This window comes from Necator americanus, chromosome X, assembly GCF_031761385.1.
Source record: "Necator americanus strain Aroian chromosome X, whole genome shotgun sequence".
Classification (NCBI taxonomy): domain Eukaryota; kingdom Metazoa; phylum Nematoda; class Chromadorea; order Rhabditida; family Ancylostomatidae; genus Necator; species Necator americanus.
The window spans coordinates 2,173,919-2,195,121 of NC_087376.1; the positions used below are offsets into that span (position 1 = coordinate 2,173,919).

Sequence of the window (21,203 nt, forward strand, 5' to 3'; positions counted from 1 at the left end):
TTATTTCAAGGTTTTCTGTATCTGTGGGCCCTTTTAAAAAAAGATAAACAGGAGTATAGGTTTCTGGAAGAAGATGATCACGTTGATCTCTTAGAATTTGTCCAAAATTCTCTGAAAACCAACTACGAAGTTTATATGGGTAGATTATATACATATAGTGTATAACTAGGTTCAAATAATCCCACATCTCAAATTTTGTTTATAAATTTAAAGTTATGAAAAATTCCTTTCATTTTTTGCAACATAAGTTACGGTATTTATTCTTGTTTGTAACAATTCACATAATTAACAAATGTTGCTCAGTTTTTTTTTCTCGAACTACACAACTTCTTTTTAATTCAACTTTTTTTTCGGGAAAATATGTTATATCTAACGACTTGCTAGGACATATTATCCCTGACTAAAAGAACAAGAGAAGTTCGTTTCGATAGGATTTTCTATGCAAAGAATTACGTTTTTTTTTTGCTAGGATTTCATTTTAGAAATTAAAGCCGCCCTTAAATGTTTACGTAGACCGGCGAGAAGAAAAACTGTTGAGATCTTTTCGACGATTGACGTCAATGAGAGTATATGGGTAAAAATTTTGAATGGATAGAGCACATCAGCATCGTGCTTTCTTTATTCGGCCAATTGCTCGAAACAGAACCGTCCAAGCTTTTACGCTGCTCGAATGAAGCCAATCTGTTCATCTCCGTCAATGCTTCACTGAATCTCAGTCTGACATTTCCGCATTTTCATTACTCATTTAGTTTGATAGGAAGAAAAAAAAATCTCCTCTTTTACCTTTTTCACTGCTTTTACTTAAGGATACTTGACCGTTGAGTGGTTGAAAATTTACCTGAATAACTATCTCGCTCGCCACATACACCCCCTCCCCTCTTCCGGAATACGCTTTTGTCGACGGTGGTAAGCAGCCGCAAATGAGAAGCGTCGACTTCTTTCCACCTCGTAATCCCAGAACTCCGAAGAAAATTCCTTATTAGTTCCATTAACTTTTCCAGTAGTAGGTATGGTTGAAGAAGTAGTTTTACGAATGACAAGAAAAATTCGAAATAATACTGCAACGCCAGCAATTAACATTTTCGTCAACATCCTGAAGGCCCTCAATTTATCCGATGAAACATTCGTTATACTCTCAGGATGGAATGGTGTGGATCAATAGAATGAAATCATCCTGAACTTGCTCATAACATCTGTTCTACTGACGAAATCCTCATAATGAGCTTTCTTTTCGTTATTAGTATGAGTGTAAAGAGGTGCAGTGGTGCCTCATCGAATTAACTGCTCCCTCGACTTTTTTTCAATTAACTGAGGATATGTCTCGTTTTATTTTTGTCTTTAAAAGCTACTTTCTGAATATCACTAACAATATGAAAGATCCTTACCTTGAAATTTCCCTCATACACTGTGTTCAGCCAGATATTCCGAGGATTCACTGTTCACGAATTTTTACCATAATTTCTAGCTATGTTGATGTATTTGATTTATTCACTAGCTGGATGAATCTCAGCATCATTTACGTTCTCCTCTTCTTACATCAAGGATGCCAGTAATTTGCCTGAATCTATTTTTCTTTGTTTTATCGCGATACTCAACAACAGAATAATCGCAAAGATCCGCCTCTTCCCATGTCTACACGTCATTGCTCACGATCCTATTAAGAAGTACCACCAGTCGGACCAGCTCCAATCCAGAGAATGTGTGTGTGTGTGTGCAGATAGTTTATCGTATCGAATTTTTTTTCCGGATTCTGCCATCTTCAAAATAATTACTACTTTGTTTTGTACCACATTTTCAATATTGCACCAATTTTTTTTTCCGAAAATCTATCGAAAATTGAATCCAGATGAAACGTGTCCAAGATTTCTTGTTTCGGATATTTTCTTGGAATATTTCACATGTGAAAAGCATTCACTAAAGCTTTTTCATCCCTCACTATAACTGAGGTTTCTCCTCACTTTCTATCATCTCTTTGAAAAAAAAAAACAACGTTTAGGAGCTTTTCATTGTAGAAGATAAGATCCGAAATAAATAAATATTATAAATAAATAAAAGAAAGAAAAATACCACAAAACGAATCTTTATGACTCCTCACCTCACTTCACTCTTTCTCAGTGTGGAGAGGAATAAATTCAGATACTTGATGTTTGTTGTTGGCTTAGACTGGGATTTCAGGATTTCAAATGTGCTTTTACGTAATTTCGAACGTCATTTTATCACATTTTTTGTTTAGCTATACCTTGACAACATATAACGCCTTAGGAAAATCGATAATGAGTATTGTCTCGAGATAACTGCCGTAACTTTTTTTTTGTTTCACTCTAGTCGTCGTGTCTTCCTTATTGAGCCAATCTGAGTAGATTATACTGCATAAAATCCCGAATGAACATATTTTATGCATATTTTGTTCCAGTATGATCTAAATGTCCTACAATTTTATCCTCATTTTCTTAGTTCTTCTTTCAGATCCTTTTCAAAAAAATAATAATAACTCAGATTCAAAAAAAGAGAGACAGTAGTGGGGTACCAAATCCACATAATTGGGACGGCTCAGGATTTACGTGGTACGCTCGTAGGGCAAATGCTTCTGAAAAATTTTTGTCAGATTCCTATGATGATCATTCACGAATTCTGAGAACATTATGTTCACTGCAAAATCCAGAAATCCACATTCTACCATCTAATCCTTGTTTTAAACCTTACTGTAAAATTTTACATCTTGCTCATCCTTGCTGGAAAAGTGGAAAGCAGGAACTTTGCAGGATCTCTATTCGTGCAAAAGCTAATATTTACTTCAAAGTGCAATGGGTGGCTGCAAGAATTTTGCGTCGTTAGTGAGGTAAAGAAATGGATGAGAGAATAACAGGATTGATTTTTCAGAATCATTTGCAGCTGTTAAATCTCACGAAATCCAAATAAAATCAACAATGAAGCAACCGAAATTGGTGCAGTATTTTTTGTAGAAAAAATCCAACTTGATTGTTCCCGTATATTTCCTACTTATAATACGGATTTGAACTATAAAATTAATATCTTTTGTTTTTTTTAAATTATCCAAGATGCAGGAAAACAATGATTATGAATAAAAATTGTTAACAAAAAAATTTTTAACATAGTTAATTTTTCGCTTTGGTTTTCGCATACATTTCTGTCCCAATTCCGCTGGGATCTGAGGACCTCCCTGAATGAACTGTAAAGATTGGAGTGCGAAAATAAATTCTAAACAATTCATTTGGAAAAACAGCTATTTTCCTAATGAATTACACATTTTTAAACTGTAATTAAATAGCATAAATAATAAATAATAGTATCAAACATATGTATCGATATTTTCATATTAACATATAAATAAGATGACGAAATATTCACCCTACAACTTAAAAAACAAAAGAGAATAATTGAAGATCTTTTTTTTAATCATCCTTCTTTGCAAAAATGACTATCGTTCTTCGCATATATTTTTTAGAAAAATATCATTTTCATCAAAAAAAAATCTGATTTTTAAATTTTTAATCATCACTCTTTTTCGACTGCTCTCTAATCCATCATCGAAATTCTCTTTGATGCTTCGTGTTCGGGAAGTGTAGGGAAAAAAAAACTTATTCATATATGTGAAACGATGCACAATATCAAGAGTGCATAGGGTGGGGAGATCTTTTATCCGATAAAAATACACATATATATGGATTGAAATTTCCTGGAAATGTCGTCATCCAATAATGTACACAGGCATATTTTCAAAAATATTCTTTCTCGATGTCTTCTTCTTTTATGAATCATTTGTCAATCAATGAGTGTATTAATTCAACATTTTGGCGAAAAAAGTGTTCTTTAGTAAATAGTGCTTGAAGAAGAAAAATTATTTTTTAAAATAAATAAATAACTTTATAATGACCACTATACGGTAATGTATGAAGAAAGGATGTTTGCACGTGAAAAGTTCAAAGAGATCCAGTAATTTTCGGATATTTCTGTAAACATGGAAGTATTAAACAGTAAGTAATTGCTGTGGATATATATTGGCACAGTTTTCGATGAATAGTCTTTTACTCTATGCATGATATGAGCGCACTACAATGGACTTAACATTTTAATCGATAATGTTTTCCGTACCACTCACTTCACCTTTACATCTGTTTTTATGTATACGTAAAAGTATATGTCAAAATTTCATACATACCGTGAAGTATTCTTTAAAAAATATTCCCTTAAAAATTTTCAAATTTAAAACCAAAAAGGCGCCATAGGTCATCTTCTAAATATTTGCCTGCAATCCAGAAAATTTCATCGGATTATGCTAAATTTCTGATACCATGTATTAGTATATTCATGATTTCTTTTCGAAAAAAAACAAGCTTAGTAGAATATTCAAGGAAAACTCTGTAGCTAGGAATACTTTTTTTGCCGTGGATCTTCTTCATAAATTCGAAAAAAAGCTCAGAATTATACGAAAATTTACAGTTTCACCAGTTAAAGGTAGTATTCCAGGATATTTCAGATATTCGATTCATCTCTTTTGTTGTACTCTAAAAAGTATTTTTCAAAAATGACAACAAAAACCCAAAATATCACCTAAGAGTTCATTTTTTGCAAATTTCTTCAACTATAGAAAAATTCCCAAAGATTTTGCAGGGTTCGAGCCTTTAAGTAACGAAGTTTTCAGGGAATCTAAATTTCCTAACTTGCACCACACTACACTTCCCGTCCCCGAAACTGAAGTGGGACTCCTCATTTAAAGCAAATCACCAAGAAATGCAGCAGTAATTCGTTTTCGATGCAACAAATTGAGCAAGTCAGACGTACGTGGAATCCTGCACCGTGTCATCCAGATTGTTTCCTTTCCCCATCCTGAACAATTTTCTTAGTTAATCCGGATCAGGTTTCCCTTAATGTGTGCTTGAAAAAATCATCTTCTGCCAATTTTGTTCGATTTCGTTGCGGATCATTTTCATTTGCTCTTGAAAAAAAAGTGAACACTACAAAAATACTACAAATTTGCTCTTGTATCAAATTACAGATCCTAGAAAACTAAAAGAAAATGAAGTTGAGCCAGTATGTACGGTGTTTTGTTATATTTTATATGTCACAAGTAATTCATTCCGTGGATTGCCCCAGAAAGCTTTTTTTTTTGCTTTTCATTTATATCTATGTCATGATACTCTTGCCCTATGAAGAAATTTTGCATCAATTTCTCGTAAATTTAGTCCTTATTACGCATTCCTATCCCCATCCAAGGCTCAGAAAACTGACTTCTTTTCCAGGATCTTCAAACCACTGTTGATGATTTCAATTCTTCCACGATTTTCTTAAATTTTCTGTTTAATTGGATCCCGTTTTTGCATGATAGATCTCTTAGTGTTACCTAAATTAGCTTATTGTTTAGAAATTCCTCAAAAAAATATATTACTTAAATATTACCGAAGTACAGTAGAATCTCTTTTAAAGCGTGGTAAAGATGTAAGATTCGTATAAATGTTGTTGTTTACTGTTTTTCGTCAGAAAACTGATGTAGTAGTACAAATAAATTGAAATATAATCCATACTCTCCAACGATTTCAAAGTGTATTTCAAATTGATCTGTATTTTGTATTTACTCTGACAGTTATATATTTACTTTTTATGTGTATGTACCTTCAGTATTGTAGGGGTGGCTCCTTAGTGTTACCGAGGCGACATCTTATTTTTGAAATAAATTACTAGCTTCATCTACTATTTATAAATAGTAAACTGGTAATAAATGTAAATACTCATTATAACGTCTAGCATAGATAGACGCAGGAGCTCGTGCTCAGATTACTGCTCTGCTTCAAGTACATCTTGTTACTCCATTACAATTGATGGAAAGAAGATTAGTGTACTAAATTAGATTTCCATATTTTATCTGGATTTGCTTACGTTTTTGCCCGTTCTAACAAGCTCTATGACTCTTTTTTTTTTGTTCCTTTTGTTTATGGTTGACTGTTGACGATTTTCAAACGAATAACAACATCTCAACACGTTTTCATGGCGGTTATTAATAATATTATGTCTTCAAACTAGCCTACATTCAATTTTTATTTCTTATTTCTTATTTTTTCCTCTTTTTCACTATCATTCCATGGGATATATTCGTTCTATCATCCTAAAACAGCAGCGCATTGCCAAATTTCCCCCTCATAAGAGGCTCTTCCAGGGCCATTTGCTCACATCATTCTCATATTGCTCTTATGTACATATTTGCCGGTTTCTTCATGAATAGAGCATCCACGTTATGGAGAGAATTAGTTTTCATAAGTTTCTTTATCGTATAAGGAATAGTTCCGGAAACGACATCCAAAGTTCGCCAAAATCCCATAAAATCGCTTTTCCGTTGGTTGATTCCTATTATTTCAGGTTAAATTGCTTGATTACACTTAGGAAAAAAAGAGATTCTTCCTCTAATTTCTCTCCTCTTCTTCCTCTAACTACTTCGTGCTAATTTCTCCACTAGATCATTGGAATTCTTTTTTTTTTCTTGTTATTGTTCTACACAGCAAAATTATTGTATAGATTTTAAATAGGAGGCTGACATTAGCTTGCGTATTTCCTCTTTCCTTCTAAAAACTTCCATTAAAATATTCAACGTGATGTGCACGTGCACAATACGTGCATAATCGGACAATTGCGAGCGGAATGGAGTGATATTGGATCCTTAGTGAACGGTGATTGAAGAGGTGTTCAATTTTGCTTCTCTGGTATTTTATTTGAAGCCATATGACTTAAAAAGCGGAGAAACAACAACACATGGAGTAGTTTGTTGCATTAGCTATACGGTATAAATAATTTCTTCTTTTATGGAGGCAATTATACATAAATCTCCCTCACTAATCTCTCCCTCATAAAGGATGATAGTGCATAGATCGTAGGAAAGACAGCAAGCCATATAATCTGACTCTCAAAAAAAAATTACACGAAATATCGTTTGTATCCGTTTAGCTATTTACTACTTTACTTTATTACATTATTACTTTACTTTATTTAGTTTTTGTTACGATATGTTATGATAAGTCAGATAAAATCAAAGAGCATTTCATTATTTAGGGATTTATTTCCGTATTAAAGCTATGAGAATCGGTTTTTTTAAAATTATTCAGGTTTTTTTGCGGAATTATCAGCTCGATTAAATTCGGTTTTTCTACTCAACTATGAAGTTTTTTTTACCTTATACTTTGGTTACCTTGAACATTTGAAATATCTGATACAGTTATAGGGAATCAGACAATATAAATTATCTAATATGCGGGTAAGTAAATAATATGTTTGCAAAAAACAATCATAGAATGGATACATAGCTTTTGATTGCAATTTCTTCAAACATTGGTGCATCCACCGATATTCATTTTTTACCAAAAATAAACAATAATTTTGTAAATACTAATTGTATGCGTAACCAAAAACACAAAACCAGTTGTTTTCGGATATTTTTTGGAGTCTTTTTGAAGGAAATTTTTCACTTAACATTAAGAGCTGGCTATTAAAGCACAATTTCATCATAATACAGTAATTTTTTTTTTCTTTTTCTAACCAATCATACTTACAGCACTGAAATTGGTTCATTGCAATTTGATTCCGGGAAAAATCATTTCTTATCTGATTCTGTGGATCACGAAAAAAAAAATTGCGTGTGTAATCGCATCTTTAACCTTAGGTCTAAAAATTAGCGAACAACGACCAAACTAATACGGCCATGTGTAATGAAGCGTTAGATAGTGTTTTCGCTGCTGCTCTGTGTTTGATAGTTCTATGTCACGCAGATTCCATGGAAGAAAAAAAAAAGGATCAGAAAATATGCGTGAGGAACACATATAGAGACATTGTTGCCGTTGAAGTTTGAGGTTAAGTCATTTTTTTTTTGAAATTTCAGCTCCAGAGACGAAAAAGCAAACCTGTGCCCAAGTAGAAAGTCGAGCGTGCGAGTTGTCGAACAGCACCTGCTTGTCAGTGCCTGCTTAGCGTTTGGATGTTTTTCAGTGTTTCCGTGCTTGTTTATCCCATTCACAGATCTTGAAGAATGTCTTGAACGTTCGCATATTTGAGCCCTGAAGCATTTAATGCGTTGTCCAGCTTACGATTAGCTCATTATATTTCATATAATATTTCATTCGTTTACTTGAAAACTGTTCGTAGACTCAATTTTCGTTGATCTCACGCGTAGTGTGCAAACAATTTTGGCAATCAGAATTATATTTTCATGATGATGCTGTATGTTTTCGTATAGAGACATCTTCGAGAACGATCTACTGTACCTCGATATATCATTTTACATCATTTTTAAACTTTTACATACGTAAATACACCTATACTTTTAGTGATGTACCTGATTTCTGCATATTACAACAAAGCCGTCGAGAACATGTTCACTTTCTTGTTAGTGCTCCAGAAAAAAAAAAACTACTGCCTCACTGAACATTTTAATAATTATCTGTAGAACAATCTTACATATGTTCACATTTCACATTTGTCCACGTTCTCTGATCCTTGAAAGACTCCCGTCCATCGAATCCGAAATGATACTTTTACAGAGAAGTCTGATGATAACTATAAAATTCATGACTTTCGTCTGCATTTATGCAAACTTTTTTTTTTGTTGTCTACGGTTTCAGTCATTCCAGATGAATAGCTGGCTAGTAGCAGTAGTCAGAATAACATTCACAAGTGAAATCTTCCCTCTTCAAGTGAATTTCTTGTTTCGCATGTGTTTCCATTTCATCTTTTTTTTTTGGATAGATAAAAATCACATTGAACATTTTAATTTTTACTTTGTAGCACTTCTATCTTAATTAAATACATAGAACAACTCAAATAGAATGCACAAATGGATTTATATTTAATTATTCGTTTTTTTTTCTATTTCTAATGACATCACATTTCACCATAATTCTACACACATCTCGAACCTTCTGTTGGATTATCGTGACAAATTAACTCTCGATTTCTCTTTTTGACCCTTCGGTTATTCGAATTATTTTAGTTTTTACCTTGTTGGATAGTAGTAAGTGAAGAATACATATATCTTTGCTTGGATATGTTGTCCATAACTCATACGTATGGTATTTTTTATTCTGTGTAAGGATAATAGTCAAAAAATAGTGCACATTGTAATTAAAACATATTCAACACTTATTCACACGATCAAACTGTCCTTTCATTTTTTCTTTCCCCATTAATCACTACTATCAAGAAAAAAAAACAATTAAAATTCTCCAATATTCTAAAAATTATTCGTTTTTCTCGTATAATGCTTCCCTGACAAGGAAAAGCACTGTGCTCGAATGATAATTACTGGATATTTTTAGCATGAAATGTCGGATTCGTCGCAACATCTTCGTCTTGCACTTACAGTCACTCATCTACTTTTGGTTGCCCTTGGATCTCTCAATTTACTCGTCATTTTTCTTATACTTTCCAGACAGTAAGTAAATATTTTAATGGAATTTTAGTTGAAGTCATTCGATGTCATTCGTATTTGAAATCGAATTTTGCGACGACTAACAATGTGCACTTTTAAGGAGAAATATTTCACATTATATTTTATATTTTTCAAAAGATATATAATCCACTTTTCTTTTGAAAAAAAAACTCTTCATTTTGAAGGCAAAAGTATTTTTTTAGAAGAACAAAAATATTTTTAGTAGTGTTACATTTCTCGGAGGAGGAAAAGAAAAACAACGAATAATATTCTTTTTATTTCCAGATATTTACGTTCGATAACGAATGTTTATATGGTTGGATTGTGCCTAGCCGATTTCATCTACCTCACCGATTTATCACTTGTTGCTGCGACATCATTAAATCTTAAAAGTTGGCCATTCGGCTCAGCTTTATGTCATTTTTATCATGGCACAGAGACGACAGGTTAGTTTAGAAAAGAAAAAAATCCGGAAGAATTTTTACGCTGTTCAGCTTTAGCACGAAATGTTCACCAACTAACACATTCTCATCTTCTTTTGTTCCTGCAAATTTGGTTTGAAACGTGAAAATTCACAGATTCAGCTTCGACTTTATGCGATTTTGTGAGAGATTCACAAGTTCTTTATGAATTCGTTCACAGCATGTGCTCATAAATTTAAAATCAGTGGTTATCGTCCGGAATGCAAGGACAGAAAGAGAGAGAGAGAGAGAGACTCAACTTTCTGCAAAAGTGAAAATATGCACTCTGCACTAATACATGAACACTTTAGCCGACATGTAGCATCAGTTCTAATTTCTTCTGGAAAATTCTATGCATGTATAATCCATACGTTACGGGTAATATATTACGGGCATTTTATATATTTCAATATTTTGATTAAAAAAAACACTTCTATACGGATTTGGAATTAAAAATTCAAAAGAAAAAAGAAAAGAAATTAACTGGTGACGATAAGGAAAGTGGAAAGATCGTTGGTTGAAAATAAGGCTTCATGATTTTGTTTTGATTTGACAAAAAAACATAATTACCCTCCGGCGCTTTCAATATTGCAGTTCCAGATAAAAATTAATAAAATCATAACTGCATAGGAACTCTTCCTTTTTATTTACAAAATTTTATTACCTCGGTATAACAATATTAATATAAAAATGTGGATTTTTTTTACAGGAAAATATGCTTCGGTCCTGTTTGTCGTACTACTTGCTGCCGATCGATATTTAGCTATGTGTAAAACGGATGCATGTGCACGATTCAGGTTAATAAATATATGTATAAATAAACATTTTTTTAAAAGCTAAAACAAAACTATATCACGACTATTTTTATTTATTTATTTTTTTTAGAAATTATCGTGTAGCGATGATTCTCAGCACGTTAGCATGGGTTATCGCAATTGTATGCAGCCTTCCGTTGTATTTATATGCAAAAGAAGTAAGTATATTTTGAAAAAATATAATTTTATATATACTGTAGTGAAATCGATTATTTGTGATCACCGTGAGTTGATCGAAATGATTTTTGTTTTCCATATAGCTTCCTGTTGTTGTCAAAGGTTGGTTATGGTCGTAAAAATCTTAAAACTTCACTTTTTTCTTCAAACTTTTACCACTTTGAATTTATCCGCTCGTTTTTACTTTTGAAACCCATTAAATTAAATCAATCAATATAATCGATCAATTAAATATAATATTTATGTCTTATTACACAAACAAAAATTGCCTTATGATACCTTTTCTATGTGTTTGTTAACAACTGTTGAAATATGATGCGATATGAGTGCGGCATCGTCACATCTTGACAATGACAGTGACAGGTGACAGAGAAACGATGGGACACATAGATCACTTTGCATGGAGTTTATTTGATGCATTTTTCAGATTTTTAAATGATTAAATTTATTTTTATGAATAATGTATGATGATGCATGCGTGTCTGCAATTATGGGAACTAAAAACAACGGAAGTTCGCAAGAACACGCATACATATTTAATAATTATTTATTTATCTAGAGAAATTTTAAATAACTGGGTAACAAATCCGAATCAAACACTAGATTTCTCTTAAAAACTTCTACTTTCCTTCTTTTTTTCGGGAATTTTCCTATTATCTTCCTATTATCATATATTAGAATTTTTTTTATCATTTTCTACATATCCAGAAAACTTCTCCATGTTTAAATAAAGTCGGTATGTACAACTAGACCAGTATTGAGCAACTTCAGTTATTGCTTTCAAATTTTCCAGAAAAGTACAGGTTTTTCTCGAGGTTTTTCGTAGTTTCTGACCTTACGAAACCTGACATAACTGTGAATTCTTTAAAATTCATCGAGGAGAGGAATCCGAGAAATTCTCTCTCGGAATTCGAAGACTGAATTGTGAAATAGAAAGTATTACTATTAGCTAATTTCCAAAATTATGCCAAGAACAAGACCTCCAAATTTAAGAAACTTTAGAAACAAATTTTTTTAATAATTAACTAATTAATTCATTCTTTAAAGAAATTATTTTAATAATTAATTAATTAATTTTTCTAAAAAAAATTTTAAGAACAAAATTAATGAGAAATTACAGAAAGATAAAAAAAGGAGCAAATGCTGGATATGTACATAGTATACATGTATTTATGTAAATAAAAGCGTAAACAAACTCCTTTTAGTTTCTCATCATAATCATGTGCAGAAAGAGTGCTTTAATTTCTGCGACCCTTGCCTCACACGCTTTTCGGACACGTGTTCGTCGTCAATAATGATTTTAAAAAAAAATTGCACTCAATTTCTCCCACACCATAATTTCCTGAACATCACTAATCACCATCTCGTTTGTTTATTTTTTTTTCGCTCCTATAGGTATTTGTTTCCAATTGTGCTTGAGAAACAAAAATCTCCCTACTGGACTGAAACTAATTGTTTTTCCTTTTTTTAACACATTTTTGTCTCGCTTATAAAACACCTGCATCGTTGTTAAATCACAATTTATAATAATTTCCGGATTTAGATGACCAATCAGGTGAACAATTATGAGGAGAGAAAATTCATATAAAATATTTCAAGAAAAAATTGAAAAATATCTATACGAAAAGAAATAAAAATGTAAATGTATGCAATAAAATATCCAGATAAAAAATCCTTCAATATATGTAGAAAAAGGCAGCGTTTAAAAGATGTTAACATAGGAAAGTGTTATGAATAATTCTAATTGTAGGCCACATTTGGTGTACGGCCAAAAAATGCGACCGATGGCGAATATCTGAACAAAACGTTCTGCTTGGTTCATTGGCCAAGTACACCGGCAGCTCAGTGGTAGGTTTCAGAAATTTTTTTAAAAAAATATTGGCTCCTATTCAGTTAAATTGCGAGAATTATTTTATTTTTCACCTGTTTTAAACCTATTACATTGATTGGGTAGTCGATGGATTTAAAAAAAAAACAAGAGAAGCAAAATAATCTGATTTTGACTATGAATTCAAAATTAGAAAGAATTATAAAAATCATAGTGATAGTTCGAAAATAACACTGTTCCATGCAAATTTAATTTTTGCTGAGAAAAAAATGTATACTTTTTTTTTTTTTTTTTTTACCAACCTCACCTTGAATATACTAAAATTTCTTGACGTTTTTCTGTTCGCTTATCTACTGTATTCTTAAAAAGAAAGAAAAAGAAAGAAGAGAAGGAATAAGAAAAAAAAAGAATAAATGAATAAGAAAAAATTATTAAATGAAGTTTTTTTTTCGAAGAAAAAAACAACAACATTTATAAATGTTCGACATCAAAGCATGATGGATGCACTAAAATTAGAAAGAGATGATATAATCGTAATAAAAATAAATTCAAGTGAAATTCGACTCCACTTCAATAAAAATGTCTTCAAGTGTTTTTTTTTTTTGTTTTAAGGTACATCACCACATGTTCAATACTAATATTCATACTGCCAGTACTAGTCATATTTTACTGTTACTACCAGGTTTTCTGTAAACTACGGGAAGCAGCAAAGGTAAACAAAACAATTTGTGTGCTTTTTTTATTTAGAAAAAAAATTCTCCATTATCTCATCATTTTTTCAATTTTTTTTTACTGTTTCAAGGGTTCAAGACGTCTACAACGTTCCACAACAACACGGGCTCCTTATCAACGTGTAACAAGAAGCGTTCAGCGGGTGGTACTTTTCCATCTACTTTGTTGGTAAGAACAAATAGATCCTTCATTGCTATATATATAACCACTGTCTTTCATTTAAATTTGAAAAATCCTATTAAAAATAAAATTTTAAAAAAAAATTAGAGAAATCAAATTATGAAATGAAATTATTTGCAGAGTCTTTGTTTAGTGTTTTTTTTTCTTCTTTGGTTTTTTTAATTTTTTTTTCCGGAAAAGTACAGAATTTTTCGAACAGATTTCCAGGATAAGTAAAGCAGAGGTGGGGTTGAAAACGTAACGAAACCACCAGATTCCTCGATTTTACCACAAACCACGATCCATGTAATTATTGTAACACTTTTAGAAATCTTGAACCAATCCTATCATTATACTTCTGTGATAGTTTATCTGACTCTTTCTAATAATACTATTATCTTTCTCTTAAAATTGAAAAATCTCTGTAAAAATGAACTTAAAAAATACAAAAATTAAACTACGAAATGAAATTATTTGCTAAGCCTTTGTTTAGTGTTTTTTTATTCTTTTCTGATTTTTTTTTTGTTTTTTTTTTTCGAAAGGGAAGAGAATTTTTCGAACAGATACCCAGGATCTTTGAAGCGAAGTTGAGGTAAGCTGACTAGAAATATCGACGGGTTCAAAAATACATCACATTTTTGTCTCATTCTCGTAAACAGCTCTAGAACCGCTTCATTTCGAATCGGTTTTATAATTACTAAAATTCCAACTGGTGCATATTAGATAGTAAAAAATAGGAACTACAATAGGACTCGAAGAGAATTGATTTCTTGAAAAACGCACTGTTTTTCTTTTCAGGACCCCATTCTGGCTGTTCAATCTGTTTTCTTCAATTTTTCGAGTTCGTATCACCTCACAACTTGAACGAATAGTAGTGAATATTATTCATTTATTCCCATATGTGAACTGTGCCCTCAATCCACTTCTATATGCATACAGAGCAGAGAATTTCCGGATCGCCTTCAAATCCTTGTTCTTCTGGTCGGCCAGGTATATCATTGTTTCCATATCATTTAAAGGTCGTACACCACGAAACTGACAATTTTAGAATTTCTCCACAAGCAGGTAGGGTTTGAGGTGTAGTTCACGAGTATATGTGTTGGTCCACGGTCAATTCCTCATAATTTTCCTGGAAAATGACATAGAAAACGACCTTGTTGATCGAATGTAACTACGTGGAACCTGACAACATTTCACGTACGCAGACGCAGGCATACGCGCCGCGTCCGACAGCGAGCGGGATAACGGGGAGAAAGAGCGTCAGTAGCCTATCGACTGTCCGTTCTATGGCTGACGCTGCGCGTATGCTTGCGTACGCCTATGCGACACCTCCGTGCCGACGTGACGTGATGCGTTGTTAGTTGCCTCGTAGGAACATTTGATCGACATTGCCGTTATTCAGGACAATTAGGGGAAGTTGGGCGTGAACACCTTCGTACTCGTAAATAAAAAATAAGTAAAGACTCGTGATCTACATCCCTGATCCTATCTTTTCGTAAAGATCCCAATATCGTGTAATTCTCGGTATGGTGCCTATAATGTTCTAACAGAACTAACTAACCTAATTGAAATTTTTTTGAAAATATCTTACAAATACACAGATTTTATCTCTTGCCTACATTTTGTTTTTCACTGGAACACTCTTTTTAGCCGTAGGCAAGAGATGCAGAGAAAATAATTAACATCACTAGACTCATCTATTTCCTATTAACTGTGGTCGGATTCTAGGATTCTAGATGAGATATCCTAATACTTTGTACTCGCCAGATTGCTTTTAGGGCAACACACGAACTCGACGGATCGCGTCCGAATGTATCGCGAAGTACTTACTGTAGCAGCAATAAGTAATAATTAGAACATAATTTCATCGCCTAAAGTTATAAAGATATTTTATTTTTTCCCCATGAGTACACATTCTTCCAGCCATCCAATATCGGATGAACGTAGCAAAACAGGGCTGCTTGAAAAGCGACCACCATCTACATGCAAGGATGAAGCGAACGGTGGCAAGGAACGGATTAGGTGAATAATTATGAGATTAATTAACTCACATTAAACAATTCAAGAAAAATTCCAGTAATTTTAAGAAAGTAGCCTGTTCTCTTCCTTTGAAAAAAAAAGGTTTTTTTTTGTTCTTCTTGGGAAATATGACTGCACAATAAGAATAGAAAAATAAGAAATAAAAATATTTGGATGTTTGGTTCCCCGCTCTCGTTTCTGTTAGCAGGTTTTATATGATAATAAAATAAAAAAATAAATGCTATAAAGAAGTGAGAATGACCAGTGAATAAAAATATTCCAGTGTCACTAATAACTCACATTTACTCAGATTGCACTAACATATGGTTCATTTCCTCTCCTCAAAAACACAGTACGGACACTAGAATTCTGGATTGAAATTTCATTAAAAGGATGAAGACATAATACGTGCCTGGTGTTAATCAATCCGTTTGGGATGCACCAACGTGTTCACCGCAATTCAGGATCGTTGTAAGTTTAGGAACACGTGTCTAGCCTATACAATTACTTAGGAGGGCAAGCCGATGTATCAAGTTAGTGTTTTTTGAGGGAAATGTAGTTCGGGAGGGGAGGGAGAGGGAGGCACTCAACCATACTCTTATTTCTGGACGCTCTATCTCATTTTTTTTTCTTTTAGTAATTTTAGCTTTCATTTCATAGATCCTCTAAAACTAATCCTTAGCTCCAAGGGTCCAACTGATTTAGTTATTTACTTCCAGAAATAAGGCGTGACTGAGTGTACCCTCCCTGGTTACCCGTGTTTTTATCCGCTCCGAAAAGTCTGGTACCGATTTCTCGACTCCTGGAGGGATGAAAGGTTTGATTGGCTCTGGGCCGGTTTCGAACCATTGACAGATCGTCAAGTCACACTTTAACATCTTACCGACTGCGCTACACCCGCCCATAGGAATCCTATTAAGAAAGCTAATCTACTAATCAGTTGACCTCTCTCGTACTGTTAAAATATTTTTATAGCTACTCGTACTTTATTCCCTTTAAAATAATTTTGAATGAAAATAAACGAAAATGAATGACTAGCGAAATTTTAAGATCATCCATGGATGAGACGTGGCGCTCACAATCAGTTCTGGACAGGCCATTGAAACGATCCGTGAAATTGGCGAAGAATGAAAAGGCACAAGGAGCAAGTCTTCACGTACGATTCTATTCTCAAAAGCCGACAGCTCAAAGTATCATTTTACAATCACCTAAAGAAGATCGTAAAGATAATATAACATTACTGTAAAGTATTATCCACTCCATTCTCAGAGAACGGGTTTAAACAAAAAAGAATTGATCAAACTTTCTCCTTTAATTTTTGCATTTTCATCTGATTTAACCTTCTGTGTGTGTTTTTTTTCTGCTTAATCTAGTCTACAGATTTTTATCATTTTAACAACTTTATTATAAATTTTAATGCCAAATTTCTCAATGGTTTTCTTATGCCTTACTATGTTATTGATAAATTCTACTATTTAGAATAATTAGATTTCGCTCTGAATGCCTGTATCTGCTTGCTCTCATTTCAATGTTGATCATTCAGATTTCCTTTCATTTAATGCCATTTTTATTCGGCAATAAACTGCTAGGATTTTATCCTTATAAAGACGGATCGAGCAAGGAACCAATCAGAACGAGAGAATCATGTATAGCGTTTCACTAAATCCACGACCACTTTTGATTCGAATCCATGAAATGTTGGGATCATATTATACTCCCTATCCTTTGGGACTCATCTTCAGTTCGAGCTACATTATTTTCATCTCATCACTTGCGACCAGGAACCCTGCTGTCGCGGTGAAATGCCCTGAAGCGGGGTCCCATTGCGCGTGCAGTTGCACTCGACGTGGCACGGTGCGACCGTTACTCGTCTCAGCACTTCGACTGGAGCTAATGAGCGTCCCAACTTGACGAAAACCGTTTTCGGAGTGTGAAAATGAGATGAGTTTCAAATGTATGGTTAAGGATCCGGTACGAAAATCGAGGAACACTAGCTGTAACCGTCTGCCACTGCACTACACCCATACATCCAACCAGTCATCAGAATACTAACGTTGATAAAGTACTTTAAAAAAACAATATCCTGGAAAGAATCCTGTTCAATCCCTGAAGAAAAAGAAGTAAGATGTCTTCCATGAGCTTCCTTGCTGCGCTATACTCTGCAGAAGAGAAAAATGGTCTCTTGTCTTAGGACGGTCTCGAACCATTAACGACCATCCAATGTAACGGTCGAATCCCTTACCACTGCACTACAACCACCTATAAACCAATCATCAAAACTCATACTCATAATAAAGGTCATACTAAAACCTAGGAGGACCTTTGCTAGAACTATTGATCGCAGCAATTCGTGATGGTCCCATTTCGAACCCGACCACTCGATCCACTAGTTAATGGATGAGTTTATAGTCGAGTCAATACGACATGCACCTCGGTGAGACTAGCGGCTGGGATCTAGGAGGTGGGACCATCGAGAAATACAACGATAAGTTAAGGGTGCTCCCTCGATCCTAACCGCTATGCTCCACCGCATCGCTTCGAGCGCAGCCGCTTACGCAACTGCATTGAGCATCATGTCGTTTTGGCCCGAATGTACTAAGTCAGTGGCCTAAAAAAACATGTTCCAGGAAAGATTTGTCGACCAATCCTTGTAGAATGGGGAGTATGATGACTTGCATGGATTAACTTAACATGGATTAACTGTACTTCACTCTCCGGAAGAGAGAGAGGTGCACTTGTACGCTTGCCTTAAGTACTGTCGAATCTTCGACAGTGCAAACGCGGTGGGACCTCTAACGGCTCCACATCCCCAACCAACCCACTCACTCGTCAAAACACTGAAGAAAAAAGATGTTTATAAAGTATTTCGAAGTGAGGAACGTTCTCTTTCTTTATTTACGTATTTATCTGTTCTTTAAATGGCAATTATGTAGTGGTTATGGACCTCAAATAATTTTCTACCACAATCATTCTCTGGATGAAGGAATGACTCTCTTGTCTTGGAACGGAATCGAACCATCGTCATCTGCGGTGGAACTATTTGATACTGATATGAATAAATGAAAATTTTAAAAGATTCAATGTTGATCAATTCATTTCGGATGCTTTCTAAGGATACGAAGAATTAATTAATCAATTACGCATTCCTCAAAAATATCAACAACACAACAAAACATTTTTTATTTGAGAAGAAACGGAAATCATTGGAAGAACAATGAACAAAACGAAATCAACAAAGTGGTAATTACAAAAAAATTACACACATTTTAAACCCATATCTATATGATGAAGATCATTGTTCAACAAAATCCGAGCGTAATTAACGGCATGAAGACGAAAAATGATCATCAACAATTAATCGGTATAGGACCGACAGATTCGTTCTCATTCTCGTACCTGAAAACTGTTGTAGAATATTAGGTTATTGGGAAGGAATTGTTCGTTAAAGGAATTATACTAACTGTTTCTTTAAATTTTATTATAAAAACAATAGTATTCTATGGGATTTAATGGGAAGTTTCTGGATATATAGAGTTTATTGGATGAGTGAATGTACTAACCTCATCTACGCGACGCTTTCCATCTCTCATGTCTCATACAAAGATGTTCCGCTTCCCTGATATTCACCTTCATAATATCTTTCAGAGCCTGTAAAAAAAATTGATTTTCGATAGAATAATTAGGGAATAGAATAGATAGAATAATTATCAATAATAATGTAATGAGTTCACATACAGCGACATGATCAGGATCGGTCTCCTCCTCTAAGGCGGCTTCCAGCTGGTGCATAAATTTCAGTCGATCACGGATTTGTGCTCGAAGCTCTTTGCCAAGTGTCTAAATATAATATTAGCAGCTTTTTTTTTGCTCTTGTTAACAATTGTCCAAGAAAAACAAACATACGGGATCCGGCTGGTTTCTTCTTGTAGTTCTGTTTCTGGCACGAGTCATATCTCAAGTATGTTCGTCAAGGATATGATCCTAGAAAATGGAAGCATGAATGAGAATTTGACGAAGGATCACTTTCTCTAAAAACATTTATGATTATCTTATTGAAAAAAAAAAGAAAACAGCATAGGCATAGGGTAACTGAAACTACGTGTGATGGTAGGAATGAGGGTGACTGTACACGGTGTGGATAACCCGATAGTTAGGGATTCCAGTGAGGACCATCTGGTTTCATAACTCTCTCACATCTCGGAGAGTACCCGTTTAAAATTCACTGGGTAACTATCATTATTTTTCACTTTTTTCAGATTATTAGTTACTGGATTGTTCTCTTTGACTTTTCTAGTATCTTTCGATTGTCCAATGGTTCCTTGTGCTCTCAAACATCCACCAATATCCAGAAGATGACCGGTATGAGTGATGATGTCTACAAATTCCTGGACTAAGGACATTGAGGAAATAATTTAACCTGACTAATCATTCATTCATTTCTAAATAATCATTTTTAAAAGATGTAACAACACAATAGAATTACTATTTACCATAGTAACTAAGGTGTTATTGGTGGCCCGACCAAAATAGTTTAACGGGACTGGTGGTAAACAATTAATTATTAGGGTAAGAATAAAATTACACTTATTTTTGAATAGAATTACACATATTTATTCGAAAAACATCACGAACATAAAGATATGTGCACCTTATGGAAATTTTTCTTACATTGATCATCACATAACTGTGAAGTAACAATGAGAAACGCCTATAGAAAAATGAGAATTAGGAAAAATATGAGTAGGAGGAAGTAAAAACAATATTCATACGGATAGTGGAGGTTAAAAGACAGGTTGATGGACTGTTCCGAAAAAATAGAATGGACAAAATGAGGACGGTCGTAGCCACGTGTTCTTCTACAAGGTTTAACATGTTAACCATGTTGAACCTGGTACCTGATGTTGAACATGTTTGTCTGACGTCTTCTCTGATTCATTTTCATATCATTTCTGCTTAACACGTAGGAATGAGATGAGTTCCGACCTCGGTGTGTAAATTACATGGATTTTAGACATAATTCACGTTGCACATTTCTGGGGAAAATGTATGATTTCTTAAGGAAAAATCCATGACTTACCACTACCGTTATACTATTACTCCATATTAGGGAACGGACAGTTGTTGCTGGTTACCGTCCCAAAATGATTCAAAAACAAATTTCCACGTTCCATTCCTAAGTAAATAGTTCCCGCCAGTTTCCTCCTATATTAAGATTACCAAAAACTCGATCAATAGCTATACAGAAAGGATCTTCATTCAGGATTGTGGAGGAATCATAAACTCCGAATCTGGAGTGATTTACGTTTTTTGTAGAAGCTCAATTCACTTTTTCTTCTCTTCACAGTTATTTTTCGTTCACCTCATGCTTTTTTAAAGGCATCACCCTACGAATCTGAGGTAGTATGGATTTCTGGTGGAGTATTCGTATACGGGATCGTAGATTATAGAGAGTGGGTGATCCCGTCCATTTCTTCCTAATTGCCGTGAAAAACGGCCTGGAAGATACGGCTTCGGGCGTTCCGGTTCGCTATTTTCTACAAGGAGTTCGATTGGAGCGCGCCAGCCATGTGCTCGCGCCGCATCTT

General features: G+C 34.0%; 2 protein-coding genes across 4 annotated transcripts; one reads left to right on the top strand and one right to left on the bottom strand.

Annotated features, from left to right (window-relative positions):
* Positions 1-2,804: 2,804 nt before the first annotated feature.
* RB195_021258 (uncharacterized protein) lies at positions 2,805-16,864 on the top strand (the record flags this gene model as incomplete). Of its 2 annotated transcripts, XM_064207901.1 has the most annotated exons (13): positions 2,805-2,839; positions 7,883-7,955; positions 9,315-9,430; positions 9,713-9,873; positions 10,598-10,685; positions 10,774-10,861; positions 12,631-12,728; positions 13,321-13,420; positions 13,511-13,608; positions 14,398-14,589; positions 15,378-15,443; positions 15,523-15,621; positions 16,669-16,864. In XM_064207901.1, the coding sequence occupies 13 exons, from the start codon at positions 2,805-2,807 to the stop codon at positions 16,862-16,864; spliced, it is 1,410 nt and encodes a 469-aa protein (XP_064063782.1). The 2 variants fall into 2 exon arrangements, with proteins under 2 accessions (XP_064063782.1, XP_064063783.1); XM_064207902.1 differs by lacking the exons at positions 2,805-2,839; positions 7,883-7,955 and having other exon boundaries at positions 9,321-9,430.
* Positions 16,865-18,965: 2,101 nt separating this feature from the next.
* RB195_021259 (uncharacterized protein) lies at positions 18,966-19,569 on the bottom strand (the record flags this gene model as incomplete). Of its 2 annotated transcripts, XM_064207904.1 has the most annotated exons (5): positions 18,966-19,014; positions 19,179-19,183; positions 19,246-19,266; positions 19,354-19,455; positions 19,522-19,569. In XM_064207904.1, the coding sequence occupies 5 exons, from the start codon at positions 19,567-19,569 to the stop codon at positions 18,966-18,968; spliced, it is 225 nt and encodes a 74-aa protein (XP_064063784.1). The 2 variants fall into 2 exon arrangements, with proteins under 2 accessions (XP_064063784.1, XP_064063785.1); XM_064207903.1 differs by lacking the exon at positions 18,966-19,014 and having other exon boundaries at positions 19,180-19,266.
* Positions 19,570-21,203: the final 1,634 nt, after the last annotated feature.